We start from the raw sequence: 13,550 nt of genomic DNA on the forward strand, positions 1-13,550 counted from the left end.
GCCTCCAACAGATGCTCAGGTTTCCTGAATTCATTATATTCCTAGTTTTATAGTTCACCTTGAGTTGTCAATGCGGTTCGAGAGATGGTATGCGAGTCGCTGGCTGCTGACAAACGGCAGTGCCTGCCTCCCAAACCACCTCCAGTAACGCACGAGCCATGCTCCCAGATTCCCAGCTGGAAAACACCCACATGAACTCGCATCCTTCCCACGGGACCCATCTGTCTCAGGAAGGGCAGAGGGCGATCGGTGTTCCGCACACAGCAATCCCCGACCACCCAGAATCAGGGATGCAGACAGCAGAGTGCAGCCTCCCCACCCACTCCCCGACCCCATGAGCTCTCCTAACCCAGGGGCCAATCACTCTCTTATAGGACACAAAGTGTGCCCACAAAGTATACCCTCTACATATGCAATTACTGATTGCTGAACAGCCCAAGAAAACAGAGAAGAAAGGATGCATAGTACAAATATTAAAAAACCAAGCCTTGGGCAGATCCAAGTGTCCACCTGCATTCCCGAAGTTATGCTAAAACTCATGTTTGAACCTGTGCACAATCATCTTCTCATTGACCCTGGGGCAACGGCGGGGTGGAAGCCAGATACCTAGGTGTGCTTCCTGCTTCCTCCACGGACTAGCAGGCTGTGAAAAATTCTTGGAAACTCTGTTCTGTGTATCGACAGATGGAAATAATACTCGCAGTGGCTTCGCAAGCTGTTGTGGGATTGGGGCAGGGTTCCTCAGCCTTGGCACTATGGTAGCTGGGGACAGATAAGTCTTCAGTGTGGGGACTGTCCTGTGCATGCAAGGATGGCGATCAGCATCCCTGGCCTCTACCCAGCGGAACCAGTAACTCCCTCCTCCACCCATTTCGACCCTGTGAAAACAACTCTCAGCCTCGTTTACCACAGAGCTGACCAATCCCTATTTCTTGGGTCTCAGGCTCAGAAAGTCTTCAAATTCAGCTGCGCTGATTTTTTTCTCTTTCGTTTCCACAATCTTAATATGTTTACATTAACAGCCTAACACAACAGCCAGACTTTTTTCCCCCTGAATAATGTATATATTTACGTGGAAAAAGCTAAAGCATTTCTCGGATTGCTTGGTTTTAGCATCCATCGTTTTAGAAAAATGAGATTAATTGACATAAAACATGATATTAGACGCAGGTATACAACACAATGATTTGTTTTTTGTGTATATTACAAAATGGTCACCCCAATAAGTCCAGGTGACAGCCATCACCACACATGGCTGCCAACACTTTTCTAGTGAGGAGAACTTTTAAGATCTGTTTTGTTAGCAGCTTCCAAATGCAGAACGCGGTGGTGTGAACTCGTCATCATGCTGAACGTTACAGCTCCAGGACTTGATAACTGGAGGTCTGTGCCTTTTGTTTTTAAATGATGTCATGAAGTACGAATTTCCAATCATTAAAGTGGTCAGGAGGGTGTGAAGTCCAGCCTAAGGAACACAGACAATGCTATTGCAATACCCATGTGTTCCACCAGAGGGCTGCTGCACGTATCTGGGTGACCACTTCGTAAGTTGCATGTAATTGTCGGCCACTGTGCTGTGCACCTGAAGCTGATGCAATATTATACGTCAGCTGTAAGAAAATGGGCTGTTGCCCTGGCTGGTGTGGCTCAGTCAATTGAGTGCTGGCCTGCAAACTAAAGGGTTGCTGGTTCAACTCCCAGCCAGGGTACATGCCTGGGTTTGGGGCCATGTCAGTGGTTGGGGGGCATGTGAAAGGCAGCCCCACAGTGATGTTTCTCTTGCCCTTTTTCTCCCTCCTTTCCCCTCTCTCTAAAAAAATTAAAATTTTTTTAAAAACCTCAACTTCAATAGTACTATCCAGATTTAAAAAAAAAAAAAAAACAGCTCATGGTGGTACTTCCCAGAGCCTTTTAAATGCTGATATGCAAATTGAGCATTGAGAGGGCAACCCAGCTTGTCTCCCTCAGTGCTGGACCTCCCTGCGTCCGGCAATTAGCAGAGCTGGCGTACAAAACACTGGGCAAGCACTGCTTCCCAGACTGTCCACTAAGTCCAACACGTGGTCTAATCCTCTTGGGACAGATCAGAATGTACAGAACTTTGATTTTATTTTTTAAAGATTTTATTTATTTTTAGAGAGAGGGGAAGGGAAAAAGAAAGAGAGGGAGAGAAACATCAGTGTGTGGTTGCCTCTCATGTGGCCCCCACCAGGGGGGACCTGGCCCGCAACCCAGGCATGTGCCCTGACTGGGAATAGAACCAGCCACCTTTTGGTTCGCGGCCCTCACTCAACCCACTGAGCTACACCAGCCAGGGCGAACTTTGATTTTAAAAGTGGCAAACACTGGTGACTACCAGAACATGCTAAGAATCTGGGGCTACTTAAAATCAAATATTCCCAATGGCTCCAAATCCAGTATGCTGTCCATGTTGATTTTTTAAAAGTTTTATTGTGTTAAGAACACTTTATATGAGGTTAACCCTCTCAACAAACGCTTAACGGAACAATACATTACTACCGACTAGGGGCAGAATGCTGTGCAGAGACCCATCCCCAGGGCTCACTCCTGTGGCTCAACTGGAAGTTCATTCCCTTCCATTAGCAACTCCCCATCCCTGTCACCCCTCCTCCCCACCCCACCCCACCCCATCCCCACCTCCATGTGGTGTTTGGATCACTCACCCGAGACCCCTTCTCAGGGACGCACTGGCAAGCGGAGCAATCTCTTCCTCCACAAGGACCAGGGAACTTCTTTCCGCTCTGGAAAGGGAAGCATCGGACTCAGTTTAGGGGAATCCATCCCTCAGCTGGACAGTACCAGGCCCTCTTGGTTTGCCTCGGTCATGAGAACGCCACAGTTCACTTTACCTTTGCATCCATGAAAAGAAGAGATTACTATTCGTATTTAAGAAGGCAAAGAATTTTCCTTGTGGTGTGGTAATTAAGAGGGTTGATGATTTGTGAGCAAGAGTGAGTGTGTGTGTGAACTACAGTAAGTCACGTAAGCTAGGATTGTGAAGAGGCTCTGAAGCCACTGTGCCCTCACCAGAACCTTCTGCATTTCTCTCGCCTGGTAAGATTCATTTACTGAATGGAACAATCTGAGTGTCAACTATGCAGTTAGGAAATTCATAAGCTCACATGGTCTCTAATTTAAATAATAAATCTGGGATTTTTTTCCCTTTACCTCCAAGGGGTGTGTCTCCCTCCCCCCATCGAGTCCCTCTTATAACAACGCTGTGGGAAAAGCTTTCCACTTGGGGTTAAAATTGTTCTTCCTACAACCTGCTGATACTCCACGATGGTTCCTCTGTGGTGTTTCTCAACCAGGAAGCTTCTGAACGTAAATAACTTGGGCCCTTTTCCCACTCATAGCTAACTTGTCTTCAACACTCTCTTTAAAAATCACTCTATGCTCACATATTTTCTTAACTTTAATGCTCCCTCCGAAAACACGTGTGCACACAAGCTCACACACACTAATTTAGGAAAAGTCAGTCCCTTGTTCTCACAAATACTCATCGTCTATATCCAGAGTATCAGTCATTTCAATGCAAAAGTACAGTAACAGAGTGACTGTTTCATAGGTGGATTCCTTAATGACAAACAGCCTCCAAGGTGCAGTGAAATGAGCTCTGAGAATTCAGTTACAGACTGGGGCTGAGGCTCTGGACACAGACAGGCCAAAACCAGCCCCAGGTGCTAGGAGCTAAGGGCGTTCACAGAAGTGTCAGAAAGGCAGGACCTTGCCCGGTCAGCTCTCACTGCAACATGCGTGTATTAACCACACACACCTAGAACTGGTAATTCTTCTTAAATGCAAGGCTGTAAGCTTGTCTTTAGACCAGCGATCTGCAACCTTTTTCATTTCCTAGCCCATATAATTACAAACTTCCGCAGCACACCAAAAAGTCACTGTATTTTTTGCCAATCTGACAAATAAAATCACAATAATTGTGATTCATTCACACCTGATGGCTATCGTTGTATTAGCTATTGTCATTTTTATTTGACAGTCTGAGGGAAAAGAAGTCAGGGCCACCAACTAAATAGTCAGGTATTGCATGTTTTACAAATTCTTGCAATAGAATTTGTAAAATTCTATTTTACGGCACACGCACAAAGGCTGAAAATCACTGCTTCACGACAATGTATAATGCGGAAACATGAAACGGTTAAACCAATATTATAGTTCTGATAGAAGTTGCAGGTATGTATGCATCCATACCTATGCGGGTATGTGGGTATGTATGTGAATGTATGTGAATACATATGTACATACGAATATATACACATATAGGGTACATATATAAACATACATAGATAGATATATATGGGAGGGAAAGGGGGCTACTCAGCTTCTTTCCTTTTCGATTACATAATTTAGACCTTTTTTTTCCAGGAAAAATATGCTCAGAAACAACCCCACAGAAAATATCTTTACATTAAGCATTAATAAAAAAATCTTTATAAACAAAACTCTTAATATGTCACTGAAAGTATAGAAGAATTTAGATCTTGACAAGAGCCAAGCACTTAGGTAATTTAAGTTAAAAAATGCAGTGGAAGTTTCAGAAATATGTGCCTCTTGAAGTTTGATTAACATTGTTACATGTGATGCAGAAACATTAAGTTCAGAAACCAGACTAGGTAAAAAAAAAAAAAAATTAAATAAATGCCCAGGGCCAGGTCAGGACAGCATGAAAACACCTAAACTAACTAGTCTGCACGGTTGGGTTCATTCAAGGTTGGGTTCATTACTACGTGCTCAGTGAGATATCAAAACCACCAGGGGGAAAGAGGGTCAGCTGATTAGATGGCTTCGTAATAAAGGGAAGTTTGTTATTTTGGGGTTTGTTTTTTTTTTTACTTAATTGTGCCAAACATTGCTAAGATGTTTGTAGCAAAATTACATTTCAGAGAACAATCAGTTTAAAATAGATCATCGGATCTTAATAAAGAGACAGAAATGGTTGTCTATAAAATTTTGACTTGAACCAATAAAATAAAAAAGCAAGAAGTGATTTTAGTCCCTTCAAAGCTCCTACCCATTAGATGTATCGCCATAAACATCATTGGAACAGGAGGAGGCACTGAGAGAGGAAGGAGCTATACCTCAAACGCTGATTGCAGAAACCCATTGAAAGAAGATGAAGACCATGTCTCAGACAAGTCAGCATTCAAAGGGCAAACCGCATTCCCTGGGGACACACTGACTGTCTCTGAAACCAAGGCTCCCCTCTTCAAAGAGAAAGAAGGAAATGTCACTGTCCACTGTATCATAGATACTTTTAAATGAGTATTTATTGCATAGAAAGTTCAAGAAAGCAAGTGATTATTATTAAATGTGTACTTCTATTTTTTGAAAAATAAATAACGTGCACGTGATTTTTTAAAAAGTCAAATAGTGCACAAGTACAAAGAGAAAAGACATTTTCTCTTTCACCTTGGCCCCCCATTCCCTCACCTAGAAGTGATCAATCTCTTCAAATTGGTGTCTGGGTGTTTACAAGCACATTCGCGTAATCACTGCACACACACACAGACACGCACACTTTTTGGTGATTTTGGTTTATTTTTACCAAAATGGTGTATTTCCCTATGTTTTGCTCTTTTCACTTAATCAGATGACTTCAAAATCATGCCAAAATAATCCATTTGGCTATCCATCAGACAAAATACTCTCACTTGCATAATTAGTCCTTAGCGATGGACATTTAGCTATCTCACTGCCTGAACAGTACCCTTCTTGTACATTTGTCTGTATGCACACATCAGTATAAATATGTATGATAAATTCCAAAAAAGAGCAAGTCCTGTGTCAACAGGTATGTGAACTTAAAATCCTGAAGGACAGAGTACCTCCCGAAGATACGGCAGCAATTTATATCTCTACATTTAAAACCCAACAATAGTATACGCACTCTCCGTGAGAACTCTAGAATCTCTTGTGCACGCAGGCTGGTGGGAGAGTTCAGGACAATTTAGTTCAGGGCAGTCTAGGTCAGGAATCAAATTCACTCACATGGAACGTAAGAACAAAGGAAGTGAAATTCAGGACTCTGAAAACTTTCATAACTTAAAAAAATACAAAAATAAGCTTAGAAGTACCAAGTAAGAGAAACAGTAGAAAATCCACACATATACACTTCAGTGTGTTTCCATTTATTAGTTCTGGTGATGTTCTCAAAGGCATGTGAACTAAGCTGAGCAAGTCTTACCACCCTTACTTTAATCAGGAGAAAACTGAGTCTTGGATAAATTGAGATTAATCATTGTGAGAGTCAAGAACCAAGGCATCTCATTTCTGAACACAAATGCCTTCTACTCCTGACTGGTAGGAAGAGGAGAACAGAAGCTTCCCATTGGATTTGCTTTGAAAAGACCTATGATAAAAGACCATGGCATCGTAGAAATCGGATTGGGTGGGACTCAGCTGGAGAGGATGGACAGACAGAAATGGGTTCACTGGAGTGATTTAAACCAGTCCAGTTATCTCAAGGTTAACCTGAGTTACAAGCAGCCCATCAAATTTCCCAGAAACATCTGAGTTTGGGTTTTAATAACTTAGATTCTCAGATCTTATTACAGAATGTTCTAGGCTTATCTTTCTCCAGAGTTAATCTTACACTTCTTGATTTAATCTTGAAGCAGACCAGCTGCTTCCTAGCCCTGTCCAAAAAGCTTTTTAAGAAAGGCTATATTATAAAATTAAGGAATCTCCGATACCATTTGGAGGCAGTTTGGTAAGCAGTCTTGGCCGTAAAATATAGAAGAAAGCTTAGAGCTCGTCTAATCCAACCCTTCATTTTATGGATGAGAAAACTGAATCCTGGAGAGTGACCTGTTTAAAAGTATAACAAAAGCAATGCACTCAATAAAGTGAATTTTCAACGTGCAGTCGGAGCTCATCACTGTACTTACCCCATACGCATGTTGCATAGAAAAGACGATAAGGATGAGTGACCTGCAGAAAAGCAAAAATTGCAGATGAATTTAAACTGTTTTCATGCAAACCAAATGAAACAGATAGAGAATAAAGGAATTAATCCTGCAAAGCTTCTCTTTCTGTCTAATAGGCTGCTGTCACCAGCACACCATCCTCAGTGACAAGAGAAATGTGGTCCCCTCTCTGGCTGTCCTCATTTCCTTTCCCCTTATTAATCAGGAAGTGCGCACAGCTGTCGGGTGAGGTCCTCACTGTGCTAGGTACCATGGGGACCCTGAAGGGGAGACCTGCACAGACAGAGGAGTGAGGGAAGGTGGCTCTTGGAATGAAAACCAGACCGGAAAGGAGGCAGCTTTGCTCAGGGACAGGGCAAAGACAGTGTAGGCTGAACGACATGAAGTAAAGCCAGCTGGAAGGAGAGAGGGGAGAAAACCTAACTGGACTGGGAGATGGTTTGGAAGGAATGAAAGTAAATGGACTTGTTAGGGAAGAGTTAGGTAGTTCAGGGTCTTATAATTGAGGCAGAAATCCATGAGGGTAACATCAGTCTTATAGACACAGTTTAACATAGAGAGATGAACCAAGGAGATCACTATATGGTCTGAATGCCTCTCGATGCTTATGTTGGAATCTTAACTCCAGAGTGATAGTGTAATGAGATGTGGCCTTTGGGAGGTACTTGGGTCGAGAGGGTGGAGTCCTCACGAATGGGATTCTCGCCCTTATAACAGGGACCCCAGAGAGCTTCTTCCCATCACAGGAAGATACAAGGAGCAGTCTGTGGTCTGGAATCTGGAAGAGGGCGCCCCCTAGGACCAACCTTGCTGACACCCCGATCTCAGACTTCCAGGCTCCAGACCTGTGAAAAATCAATTCCTGTTGCTTAGAAGCCATGTGGTCTGTGGTGTTTGTCACAGCAGCTGGAACTAAGAAAACCACTAAACATGCACATACATTTGCTCCGGTCTTATAGTTGCCCAGGTGCTTCCGTATCCACCCCTAAAACCACTGTCTGTGATGGAGCTGGGAATTCCACTTGTCGTGTCCCTAAGGGTGGGAGGCCAAGGGCCCCAGCCAGGGCTGTGACTCCTCGGCCAGCCTCACGTCCTAGGTTGCCCTCCCTCTCCAGCCTCTCCTCCTTCCTCCCGTGAGAAGATGCGGGTAAACACTACGGACCACCACAGAGCCACGACCCTGGGTGCGGCACTGGCCGGGCGACGGGAGGCACTCACCTGCCTCTGCACCGAAGCCCTCCTTCTCCCAACCCTTCTACTCCAGCTTATGACAATCCCTGGAAAGGCCAGGTTGGAATTTCAGTGAGGCAAGCAAATAAATTAAGAGAGTAAAAGAGGTGTCGAACACTGTAAGAAACTCTTTTCAATCAAGTTCAAGTATTTACAACTACTATTTGTTGAGTGAGTCCTTACCACTTTGGACATTTGTGAATAAGGATAGTTCATATCTCCTCTCAGTTTGGGCCTCTATATGTTGACTCTCATTAGAACTGTAGTCAGGACACATGTTTTCCACATTTTACCCAGTGCAAACAGACTCAGAAATGTTAACTAGTGTGCTCAAAAGGTCACGGGCAGAGTGGCTCTGAGGGGGAAGGGATAGCCCAGGTCAGGTCTGAATCCCATTACTGTTTCCACCTTCCTTCGCCTTCCTCCCCCTGCAGCTGTATGCGTTTTAAGTAATGGTTTCTTTAAAGAACCACTCACAACTAAGACACCTTCTCCAAACAAGCCCTTCTGATAGACACATTCTCCTCTCCTTCTTCATGCCCAGAGTACATGTTCAGCAGCTTCAAAGCTTCCGCTTGTTCACTATTGAGCATTTCTATACCTTTCTGCCCAACATGGCTTTTAGTCACTTGTCACAACATCGTATTTGCTTTCTACTGCTGCAACACATCACCACACATTCAGCAGCTTAAAATAATGCACGTTTATTATCGTACGGTTCTGGAGGTCCGAAGTCCAAACTGGGTCTCACTGGGGAACACCAGGGGGTTGGCAGGGCTGGGTTCCTTCTGGAGGTGCCAGGGGAGAATCGGTTTCCCTGCCCTGTCCAGAGTCTAGAGGCTGCCCACACCCTGTGGTTCCTGCTCCCAGCCCCCTTCAAAGCCAGCAGCAGTGGCGGGTCAAGTCTCCCTCTGGCCATATCCCTCTGCCCTCCTCTGCCTCCATCACATTCCTTCTCTGGCTCTCACTGTCCTCTCTCCTTCTTGAACTTCTAGGGACCCTTGTGTCTGCACTGGGGCCACTCTGATAATCCAGGGTAATCCCCCCTGGAAAGGTTAGCTGATTAGCATTCTTCATTCCACGTGCAACCGCAAATCTCCCTGGCCGTGAAACAGAACAGAACGTATTCACAGGGATTAGGCTGCGGACATCTTTGGGGTCATTATCCCGCTTACTGCTCTCGTGAAGTGCGTTGTCCTAACTCTACTAGTCATAGGGACTCTGTTGCTCTGGACACAGAGGAAGGTTTTTGCTATTCAAACCTAGCACGTAAGAGCAAGAATCTGCAGCCCTTCAATGAGCATCTTCCCAGTAAGATTACATGGGTGCAATTCAGGCAGAGGAGCAGGGATCCATGTTTAGTAATAAAAACAAGTTGCAAAATGGCAGGCATAATCCATAGATTCCTGGAACAACTTGGCTTTTTGACACAGGAAGCATTAATATAATTCACAGGTACAGAACCAACATCGAGGAGACATGATTGAATGAAAGTATGGAGGACACTCACCAGGGGTTTGTGGCCAAGGGCTTGATCCACCTGAAAGCGCACCTTACTAACTCCATGCGCGGGGCTTACTGCTCAGCCAGTCTGGTCCTCCGGAGCAGGTGCGTCGGGTTGCTCCCTCTTCCAGGCCACCCCCTGCATGAGCGAGGCTCTATGTCCTGGGTGTGTAGTCTGTCCACGGGAAATATAGATGTCTCTCTTAAAACCCAGCATGGATTATAATGTACTTTCTTATTCATAGTGGTGAAATATTTTTTGAAAGAAAACTTCAATTTTTTTGACATAAACTTAATGATGGTCAAACTGAATAAATATTCATTTTTAGTCTTAGAAATAAAAACATTCTCAAGTTCTCTGTACGTCAAATATATTTTTGAGAAGTAAAAAGATCTATCTACACCTTCTATTCCCAGTCAGGGCACATGCCTGGGTTGCAGGCCAGTTCCCAGTCGGGGACACATGAGAGGCAACCATACATTGATATTCTCTCCCCCTCTCCTTCCCTTCCCCTCTAAAGATAAAGAAGTAAAATCTTTTTAAAAAGACCTATGTATATATATACATATATACATAATATGCTTGCCTAAAAATGATTGCTTCGTTTCTCTCAGTGGAATTTTCTTCTATGTAAACTTTTTTCCGAAAACCCAAGCTAAAATTCACTTGAGTGCTTTTTTTTTTTACTCTTTGAAACTAGGAAAGGAACCCTCTAATTTAGAAACACATATTTTGCACATGTGCGCCAAATCCATGTAAAATATTTTATATAAAATGATACAACCAGTGTGGAAACGTTTTGGTAGCTCCTCAGAGAGTTAAACACAGAGTTACCCTTGACCCAGCAACCCCACTGCTGGGTGTGTAACCGAGACAGTTGACAACATACATTCACACACAAGCTTGCACGTGAATACTCCTAGCAGCATCACTCACAATGCTGTGACCAGACAAGCAGAATATGCTAGATCCTCACAAAACACTCGGCCACAAAACGCAATGAAGCCCTGACAGAGGCTACCACATGGATGAACCTTGAAAACATCGTGCTGGGTGAAAGAAGACACATGCTGTATGAGTCCATGTATGTAAAATATCCAAAACAGGCAAATCCATAGAGACGGAAAAGAGATTAGTAGTTCTCAGAGGTTTGCAGAGGGAATAACTGGGAGGTTCCCGGTTTCCTTTGGGGTGTGAGAAATGTTCCGGAATGGTGGCAATGGCTACACATTATGAATATACTAAAACCCACTGAATTATAAACTTGAAGAGTCAACATGGCGAATTTTATTTTGTGACCTTTGTCCCAATAAAAAAGAGAGAGACTATTTTGGCTCAAAGAACTCTATACTTGGATAAAAGATCTTCTTAGCTCACAGAATAGAAATGTCTCATCTTAAAAATTTGGCTTCTTTGAACAGCAGTACCTATGAGCGCTGGGTAGAGAGAAGAAAACTGGGAGTGTTGAGTATTACAAGCTATTTATAAGTTTCTGGATAAAAATCTGAATAAACTAATTCAATGCTGTATGTATGGGAGACTAGTTTTCCAAGTAAGTGGTGGAACAACATCCCATGATGCTGTTTCAAAATCAATAGAAACAGAATCCTTTGTGTGCCTAGGTCTTTTCCCATTCTTAAACCCATCGTTTTAAATAAATACTTTTTACATTGCCTTCTAAAAGCCAGTCGCAATAAAACAAATTGTTGTTTTGGAAAGAATACACACATTTATTTGAATCATTTAAAATGTAGTCGATATTTTAAACAAAGAGGAAACACCATAAACAAATCAAAGAAAACCAGAGAGATATTTGCATTTTGACCTCAAAACCGATACCAATAATGATGCAATTATTCCCCATGCATAGCTGTGATAAAGGGCACACAAAGGGGGGTTTTATTAAAATAGAGCGTTGCTATGGTCACCCTTCAGAGTAAGACTGCCCTATTGTGAATGATGGTCCTAACACCTAGGTGTTTCTTAGCACATCTTGACTGAGTTGCTGGATGACTGGACTGATGGCTGGGTGGGCTGATGGACCCATCTGCACAGATCCAGCTGGCCTCCCCATCAGTCAGTGGGACCGCCCAGTGTGAACGGACAAGGACGAACAATGAACAGATGCAGCTGTATGGGGTGTGCCCAACGCAGTCCCGTCACCATGCACTCACCATATCAGCTCTATGACCACAGGGATGTCATCTTTTTTATTCACAGATTTATCCCCTGTGCCATAACAATGCCTGGATATAGTAAGTGCTCAATATTTATTCATTGGATGAGCAAACCTATGGGACCTTCAAAATGTGAATCAAATATGTTTAACAGGGCAGGTAAGATGAGGCCATAACTTTGAATTGATGAGCGGGAGTGGAGGAAGGGAGGTGCAGAGGGACCACGACAGCTTTGGGCAAAGTGAAGTGACATCTACTGTCACATGCAGGGCTCTCCGCTGAGTGCTGCTCACACCCAATCACTGAGGCCTCACCACAGTTCAGTAAGAAAAGTGTTTTTTCCACTGTACGGGAAAGACAGTTGGATCAGTTTGGTCATTCGTGCAAAGCAGCAGAGTTAACAAATGGCAGAACCGACTCCAGCGCATCCCTCCTCCCACGTGACACCCAGCACAGCAGGCTTCAGGCATTTCTGTTCTCATGCTCCCGTAAGAATTACGAAAAACCTCTGCACACCACCTCTTCTTTTTCTTAAGTTAATATCTAAAAACCTTCATCTTCTGTTTCAATAGCTCCCAAGAGTGTACTTTGGAACACTGTAAATGGTGACCTATGATAAAACTGCTGCAGAACTGTCTCAGGCGCGGCCTGCGAGTCAGGACACCGTGGCAATCAGTCTTCACTGCCATGGGCTGACGCTGTCTGCCTACGAGATCTTTAACAGTTAGGATCTTCACCGCATTTTTTTTCTTGAACTCATATTTCTATTCTCCATATTTCTACACATCTTGGTGCAAAGTAATTTTACATTTGAAAGTCATGTTGATCACCCTACCGTATTACTCTGCAACAAAAATATGTATGGAAATGGAATATTTTTATATCTTATGGTCACAAACCTCTGTCATAGAAAACATCTTTTTCTCCTGGATTGACTTACCATTGTGATGATTAGCAGTATGTAATTCATCAAAAACATAAACAAATTTAAATTGTGACACAAAATTGACAGTTATTAAAAGTTAAAAGTGAAATTGTATTGAAGTTGTAGTTGGCAATAAATAAGCGGGGATTTTTTGTGTCTCCCTAAATTAATAATACTTGTTATTGGAATGAGACAGGTCCAGCAACAATCCTACATCCACTTTAATTTTTAAAGCTGTAAATTCTAGTAAAACTTACTCACAAAAGTAAGAAGTTGTGGCCCTGGCTGGTGTAGCTCAGTGGATTGAGCACTGGCCTGTGAACCACAGGGTCACTGGTTCAATTCCCAGTCAGGGCACGTGCCTGGGTTGTAGGCCAGGTCCGCAGTAAGGTGTATGTGAGAGGCAACCACACGTTGCTGTTTCTCTCTCTCTTTTTCCCCCTCTCTTCCTCTCTATCTAAAAATAAATATATACAAATAAATAGATAGATAAAATAGATAAATAAATAAAGAAGTTGTGAATGAAAGCCATTTGTTACACAAATGTCATCAAATGATATACCACAAGCAGTCAGGCATTTATCGCCCAGAACCATATGGCGTGATCTTTCAGCTGCTAAGTCTTCCTTCAGCTGTGATGACACAAACGTTGGGAACCCCTGGATCCAGGGGATGTGGAGCCCGGGAGTAGAACGCTCTCCATTCTCAACACTTGTGTTTACACTGCACATCATTTGGCCCCACCCACA

General features: G+C 43.4%; 1 protein-coding gene across 5 annotated transcripts in view; it reads right to left on the minus strand.

Moving 5' to 3' along the window:
- The window catches only part of COL4A4 (collagen type IV alpha 4 chain), a 106,394-nt gene that overhangs the window by 84,470 nt on the left and 8,374 nt on the right, over window positions 1–13,550 (minus strand). For all 5 annotated transcript variants that reach the window (XM_037029271.1, XM_037029272.1, XM_037029270.1 and 2 more), the window contains exons 2-4: window positions 9,706–9,873; window positions 6,927–6,969; window positions 2,685–2,762 (exon numbers count right to left, since the gene is read on the minus strand). In XM_037029271.1, coding sequence (XP_036885166.1) covers window positions 2,685–2,762; window positions 6,927–6,969; window positions 9,706–9,761 — 177 coding nt within the window. In that variant the 5' untranslated portion in view covers window positions 9,762–9,873. The remainder of the gene's footprint in view (window positions 1–2,684; window positions 2,763–6,926; window positions 6,970–9,705; window positions 9,874–13,550) is intronic.

Source organism: Sturnira hondurensis, unplaced genomic scaffold, assembly GCF_014824575.4.
Source record: "Sturnira hondurensis isolate 20B ecotype Veracruz unplaced genomic scaffold, ASM1482457v3 Scaffold0020237, whole genome shotgun sequence".
NCBI lineage: Eukaryota > Metazoa > Chordata > Mammalia > Chiroptera > Phyllostomidae > Sturnira > Sturnira hondurensis.